The sequence below is a fragment of the Cryptomeria japonica genome, chromosome 10, assembly GCF_030272615.1.
Source record: "Cryptomeria japonica chromosome 10, Sugi_1.0, whole genome shotgun sequence".
Lineage (NCBI taxonomy): Eukaryota > Viridiplantae > Streptophyta > Pinopsida > Cupressales > Cupressaceae > Cryptomeria > Cryptomeria japonica.
In genome coordinates this window covers 423,014,732-423,022,664 of record NC_081414.1, presented here as the reverse complement: position 1 = coordinate 423,022,664, position 7,933 = coordinate 423,014,732, and the positions used below count along the sequence as shown (strand labels likewise).

Genomic DNA, 7,933 nt, shown 5'->3' with positions numbered 1-7,933 from the left:
AATTCTGATTCCGTTGTGTCGTTTATCGTACCAAAGAAGAAACGATGGGTGCAAGTGAACTATAAATTGAAGCCCAGACAAAAAGAGAGGCAAGCGAATTGAATTCCTCAGGTCTTTCAATTGCAGAAATGGCCTTCTTTTCATTTAAAGCAGCACCTCTCATGACAATTGGATTCTCAGTGTTAATAGTAATTTTCTTGTGGTGGGTACTAAAGAGAGGAAAGAAAAATGCAAAGAGATTGGCATTACCACCTGGGCCATTTGCATGGCCTGCCATAGGAAATCTCCATCAGCTGGGAGATCTGCCCCACCGTTCTCTGGAAAAGCTCTCAAAAAAATATGGGGAGTTGATGTTTATGAGACTCGGCTCTGTTCCCACCCTCGTTGTTTCCTCTGCGCAAATGGCAAAGGATATATTGACAACACACGACTTGGTATTCGGAAACAGGCCGGCGACGGCGGCTGCAAGATATGTAGCATACGGAGAGATTGATCCAGGCTTGGCTCCGTATGGACCGTACTGGCGGCACATGCGCAAAATCAGCGTCATGCAATTGTTGAGTGTCAAGAGAGTCGACTCATTCGCCTGCCTGCGAGAGGAAGAGGCAGCTGTGGGCGTGCGTTCCATTTGGGACAGGAGTCTGCATGGCAAACTCCCTGTCAACGTCACAGCCGCCATTTCCTCCATCATCTCCTCTATCATGTGGGGAACTCTGGCGGGCACCAACACCGGCAGCTATTCTGATTTACTTGGGAGCAGCGATGAGCTTAGGATGATGATCAACGAGGTCATCAATATGGTCGGTGCTTTTAATATTGGCGACTTCTTTCCTTATGGAGAGTGGCTTGACCAGCTGAGAGGCATGAAGCGTCGAATGACAAGGGCTCACGACTTCTTTGACCGAGTGGTGGGGAGGATAATAGACCAGCATGTGGAGCGCAATGCAAAGGTGGATGCAGGGGAAAATGAGCATGTCAAGGACTTGGTTGACGTTCTCCTGGATATTGAAAAGGAAGAGCCCGATGGTGAGAATGGCATTAAGGTCACCCGAGAGCACATCAAGGCAATTATTTTTGTATGTCTCTCTCTCTCTATGCTTCAATTTCGATTCCATTTATGTTTATCTTCTTGCACTTAACTACTCATTTCTTGTAGGACATGTTCCTTGGCGGAACCGAGACAACGATTGTTACATTAGAATGGGCAATGAGTGAAATGTTAAGAAATCCTCGAATGGCCAAGAAGTTGCAAGAAGAGATTGAGTCCATAGTAGGCAAGCATCGCATGGTAAAGGAGTGTGATTTGGCAAATATGGAATACCTACAATGTGTTGTAAAGGAGACATTTCGATTGTATCCAGCAGGACCTATAATGTTGCCCCATGAATCTACAAAAGCTTGCACTGTTGCTGGCTACCATATACCTAACAAAACAAGGCTTGTTGTCAATGTATGGGCAATAGGAAGAGATCCAATGATATGGGAAGATCCATTGACATTTAATCCTGAAAGGTTTATGATTAAAAATCAGAATGATACTGGTCGAGACTTCAACATGCTACCATTTGGTGCTGGAAGGAGAGGCTGTCCTGGGGCTTACCTTGCCACTCGGGACGTTGAGTTTGTTTTGGCTCAACTAATGCACTGCTTTGACTGGAAACTTGAAGCCAATAAAGATCCATCACAGTTGGATATGAGTGAAGCATTTACAACAAGTATCCCTCGAAAAGTGAATCTTTTCGCCATTCCCACCTTCAAAGTGGATATGGGGTTTTAGCCATTTTATCCTAATGTCCTTAACTTATCATATCTATGTTGCTTAGCTAGTTTAATCTTATATAATGGCATTCTTAGCTAATAAAAAATATATAATTAGTCAACAGACTAGGAAAAGAAAGTTCAATAATTAATTTGAAGGTAACTAGGTGATTTACATGTATTGTGGACCCACAAAAAAATAAAGTAGTATTTTAGTGTGTTTTTGTTTTTATCTAAATTCTTATTTTTTAATGTTGAGCTACATGGGAGACAATCTTGTCATTAAAGATCAAATTACAATATAATTTAATAGATAATTCCCCTAAAGAATTTAATGTTCTAAATTTTGTTATGTTGATAGTATTTGTTATTGAATGCATAAATATATGGTGTTGAGCTTTCATGTGATTTATGCTGTGAACTTTGACAATGTTACGACTATTTAATTAATTGTTTAGTTATTTTTTATCATATTATATAGTTTCTAGATGTTCTTCTATATACTTATATAGTTTCTATTGATGTATGTGTATATGCATACACCATTATCAACAAATAATTTATTTATGTATCTATTTATGTGAATAATACAATCATAGATAACCACTCCATGTAATATTACTTATAATCAATGAGCCACACATGTTGTTATGGAATCTTTATAAAATGAAACAATCAAAGGACCATAAAAAGAAATCTCATAATAAAAATAACATGTAAAAATAAACATAGTGTATCATTAGGGCCTAAATTAGTATGAATCATAAATATTATAGAAATACTAATTGTTGATGACCATTTTGATATCAAGCCTCAATAAAAATATTTTTTCATAACCTTCTCTTGAAATAGATGAGTGTCCTTAAAAATTCATTTTCCTAGTCTAGACTACTAAGACAGTTGTACCATCAAATGTTACGAGTCAACACACAAGAGTCTTACAATGTATAGAAGATTCAAATATTTGATATTATGCTTGAAGGGTTTGAGTGAGATCAACATGGTAAGTATGAACCAAATATTATTCAGGTTGATCTTGATGAAGTAAAACTAGAATTCTTATATGAGTTTGAATATTTAGAGCTTGAACATATGAAAATATTGGCATCAAAATAATAATACAAACAATAATAAAAAAGAATCAATTAATTAATATGAATAGTTATTCGAGGACTTAATGTGTCACAAGCATATGGGGCAATAAAATGGTTGAAGGAAAATATAGTTCACATGGCCCTACATGCATGGAATGGTTGATAGTGTGAAATGATCTAAAAGGTGAAATGGATAACTATTTAATCTTGAGGGTTTAGGTTGCTAGTGCTACTAAAAAAATATTGCACATTTTAGAATGTGAAATTTAACATGAGCACCGTTACACTTCTCCAAACATACTATTACAAGAATTATATGTTACCAAATTGAATTATTGGTGAGATGTTTGTGTGAAGATAACCCAAAATACCAGTGTAAGGTTGTTCAAAATCTACAAGAAGCTTAAGAAAAGCATTTTCTTCATGCTACATTGTAGCAATGTTTTCGATGCATGGACCTTAGAACCAATACACCACTAAAAAAGTATATGTCCCCCAACCACAATATGCACTACAACAATAATACTATAATTGACTCCAATGGTGGAATAGATGATAAGTTATGGAGATAATGAAAAGGATCATGAATTTGCATATTAATGTGTGGAGAGAATGACAATATGTAAATGTGTGAATTTTTTAGCTTGTGTGTAAGATGATAAGATACATACATAAATAATTTCCTAGTATTTTAAATCCATTGAGTTGAATAAAAGAATGGTACATAGATTATTTGAATAATGAAGACAAAAAAGAAACATATTATAGAAGTAGATAGGATGGTTTACAAAAAGAATGGGGGATGTGCCAAATACGTGTCTTCCAAGAGAAATATATTTCAATCAATAAATGAATGAAAAAAGATTAATACCATAAAAATATATCTAAAATAAGATGCTACAAAAAAGATGATATAGTTAGGTGCACTAATGAAAAGAGAAGTATTTATTTGGAGACCACAAATTTGTATCCCCGTGAAAAAGTGATGTACTACATTAAGTGTAGGTAGATTTAATGTGTTCATGCATGACGTGTGGGTTTCCATTAGTTTGTTTCTTAAATATTATAGACTAGGTGAAGGATCAATGGTCGACATTGATCATCAAAGAAGATAAAAAATGTTGTGTATTGGATGAAACAAACATGCATGAAGTATCTTAGTTTATAATAAGGTTTTATTCAATGCAATAAATATCTCACATCATCTTTTTCTTTTATAATGATCTACCTTTTTAAATGTTAATGAGCTTGATAACAAATCATGTTGGGTCCACCACCATTATTCTATATTTTAACCTATAGTACGGATGAGTATATGTATTGATAACTTCAAGCTAGTATAACCCTTTATCAAGTTACATGATTTATCTAGTCTATATATGTCGCTAAGTCAATTTGGGTGGCATATACTTATCATATAAATATACGCATATTTATATATATTGTTGGAAAATAATTTTATCAGTATGATATTCTACTAAAAATAGTTTGAACTCTCCAATAGACAATGATAAAGTCTATAATGGTTGGAGAGATCTATATTTGATGATCAATATTCTTCTATATTGGAAAGGGGAAAATTCTTCATAAGATAGAATTTTGGATTTTTAAGTGATATATTAGAACAAAAAAGGAGTATTAAAGAAATTAAAACCAAAATAAAAAGAGAAAAAGGTAGATAAGGCTAACATGGGGCCAATAACTAGTTTTTTATTAAAAAATGAATATATTTTTAAAAAAGTAATAGAAACAAAGATTTATCCCATAAAAAGGTGTTTTTGAAAGAAAATTTCAACAACAGTTTAAAGGAGGAAAATATACCTAACATTATAAAGGACATGTTCACTTTGGATTTTCATATTCTTATAACATAAAATAACATAATATTATTACATTATTTTTTATTAGGATAAAGCAGGTTTTGAAGGGGCTCCAAAACCCTATACAACAAAAGAGCTATCAACGAGAAATAGAGTAAACTACTTGGCACAAAACAATAGACCTCAGAGAACATATATCAAGGGTTTAACAAGCACCCTCAGCCAACAGGAAGGGTGATCCCAGGCTCCCATTACCTGTAACATCTCTAGTCCACAACAAACCAAGCCTGAACCTAACCAAAAATGAAAACTAGCCAAATTAGGCCCTCAAAAACTTCCAGCATTCAATCTGTGTAGTAACCCTACCCTGTTCATACCCTTTTTGACATCGTTGACCAAGGTTGAATTTTATGTGGCTTACATGGATGGTTGATTTATTGTGATTGTGATGTGTTATTGTGGTATTATGCTTTGGAGTATAATTGGTAAATTTGAGTATACATTATCACTTATTGATGTGTAGTTGTTAATATTACGATAATCAATGGAAAACTGAGAGAGGGAGGGTGAATCAGCTGTCGACAAATTGTCAGGAATTCAAGCACTAAGAACCTTTTACTAGAATAGCAGAAAACATATATCGATATAGAAAATTGAGCATTAAAGCATAACAATAAACCAATGAATCAATAACATACAACCATACCACATAACACCATGATTTTTATGTGGAAAAACTGGTAAAGGGAAAAACCACAGTGGGAAACCCTACCCACAGTCAGATAATACTTTTGCAGTAAGTATATGATTACAATAGGGGCTTACACATGCAGGAAGGCACACTACCTAAAGCACATTGATCATCACAATGGAGTCTCACTGACTACAAAAGAGGTTAGCCACCTAAAAATAATTCGGACAACAATCCGGAAAGATGAACTACCAGAGTTAGCATCAATCATGCCAGATTACAGTTTCGGTTAAGCTCAATACCAGAGGTCTAAAACATCTTGCATAAACCCAACTCGATCACCTATGATCGACCAAACCCTCTTCTCATATAATTATTACATTATTCACTCCATCCATATGATCTACAATGGGATCTTACACATTTATACAAAAATGGGACCTAAACAATTAGGTCAGCCACTCAAATGCTAATACAATAAATCCATTATATAATGCCAAATTAAAATCATAAGGCATGTCGGCCTGGGGCAAAATAAATGTCACCTAACCAATAAAATATCTCAGAGACGCATCAAAAAGATCCAACAACATGTTTTATGAAACCAGTCTAAAACCTAGATAGTACCAGACCTAAATAGATCCACACATGCTACAATGATTCTAGTTAGTCGAGGCATGAAAACAATCACCATCAGAATCCTGAATCCCTTCTAGAAGCCACACCAACACCACTTATGTGTAATATAAAGAATCTTCAATATGGCTCTTTCGGTGAAACCCTTACTGCATCAAGAAAGCAGGCATACTAGAATATAAGATAGCATCTGATCATCAGGTCAATACCAAATGACTGAAACACACTTCAGAAGCATATGAACCATCCATACAAACTTATTCCATCATCCAGATCACACTGGTAACAATCAACTGATAACCTTCGCAATCCAATCCTTCTACCGGAAGCTAATAAATAGTCATAACAGCTAGTGTTGACATCAATGCAACACATAATCAATTCCTTCATTTTGCCAACAATCTTCCTCTTTGACATTGATGGCAACACTAGATGTGAAAAAAAAAACATCCAAGTGCCAAGAAATGCCAACAATCACTTCTAGAGAATATAGCAATAAAGCTCTAAACAGTTCTAAATTAGGAAACCAAATACCACCACACAATACCACCAAAGCTCCCCCTAAGGAGTATAATCAATGTCTCCCTATTTTTCTCATAAATCTATTCCCCTTTGACATCAATGCCAAAGATATGGCATAGACATCAAACAGAATATAAAATCTCCAAATAACAAGGATGACTACTCCCCCTGAGTAGTAGCATAAATTCATCAATCCAGAGGAGAAGATAGCTCTGATAATGCATACCGGACTGATGCGCATCTACATCAATTCAGTCTCTACCGGAAGGGTAGAAACCCCTAATCTATCTCTCAATTTCTTAAATGATTCCCAGGACAAAGGTTTAGTGAAGATGTCTGCTATTTGTTCTTTAGTGTTCACATAAACCAATCTGACTTCATTTGTTTCTACCTTTTCCTTTAAAAAGTTATACTTGATTGATATGTGCTTAGTTTTGGAGTGAAATACAAGATTCTTTGATATGTCAATAGCTGTAGAATTATCACAATGAATAATAACAGGATCATCACAACTTACTTTTATATCCTTTAGCATCTGCTTCATCCATAAAACTTGAGTGCAATTGGTTGCTGCTGTAACATATTCAACTTCAGCAGTAGATAATGAAATGCATGACTGCTTCTTGCTGATCCATGAAACTAACTCCTTCCCAAGAAAGAATGCTCCACCAGAAGTTCTCTTCTGGTCATCAACATCTCCTGCCCAATTTTGCATCTGTATATGCACATAAGGTGAAGTCATCATCTTTAGGGTACCATAAACCAATTCAGTTGTTCCTTGTAAATACCAGAATATCCTTTTTACTGCACTTTCATGATTTTCTCTTGGATTACTTTGATATCTCGATACAATACTAACTACATTGATTATATCCGGTCTAGTTTGAGTTAGATATAGAAAACCACCAATCTTGGATTTGTATCTTGTATGATTTATTGGTGGGGATACATCTTTAATTGAGAACTTTTCATTTGTTACCGTAGGATTACTAACCAGTTTTGAGTTTTCCATACCAAATTTCTTCAATAATTCCCTTAGATATTTAGTTTGACAGATAAAGATGCCTTTGTCAGTTTGATTAATCTGCAAACCTAGAAAAAATCTTATTTCAGCATTCATAGACATTTCAAATTGATTCTTCATATTGTCAAAGAATTCCATGCATAATTTGTCTTCACCTCCAAAAATGATATCATCAACAAATACTTCAATAATCAGAATATCATCATTAGTGATCTTATAATATATGTTACTATCAACATTACCTTTTTTAAAATTAAGCTTCAAAAGATACGTGTCCAACCTTGCATGCCAATCTCTAGGAGCCTGTTTTAATCCATATAGGGCTTTCCTCAATTTGTAAACCATGTTTTTATCATCTATCAATGAAAATCCATCAAGTTTCTCAATA

The 7,933-nt window shown here is 34.6% G+C and overlaps 1 protein-coding gene across 1 annotated transcript; it reads left to right on the top strand.

Annotated features, from left to right (window-relative positions):
- Positions 1-108: 108 nt before the first annotated feature.
- Positions 109-1,981, top strand: LOC131859542 (cytochrome P450 750A1-like). Its single transcript, XM_059213437.1, has 2 exons — positions 109-1,076; positions 1,157-1,981. Exons 1-2 carry the CDS (start codon positions 129-131, stop codon positions 1,775-1,777), a joined length of 1,569 nt encoding a protein of 522 aa, XP_059069420.1. The 5' UTR covers positions 109-128; the 3' UTR covers positions 1,778-1,981.
- The last annotated feature ends 5,952 nt before the right edge of the window (positions 1,982-7,933 follow it).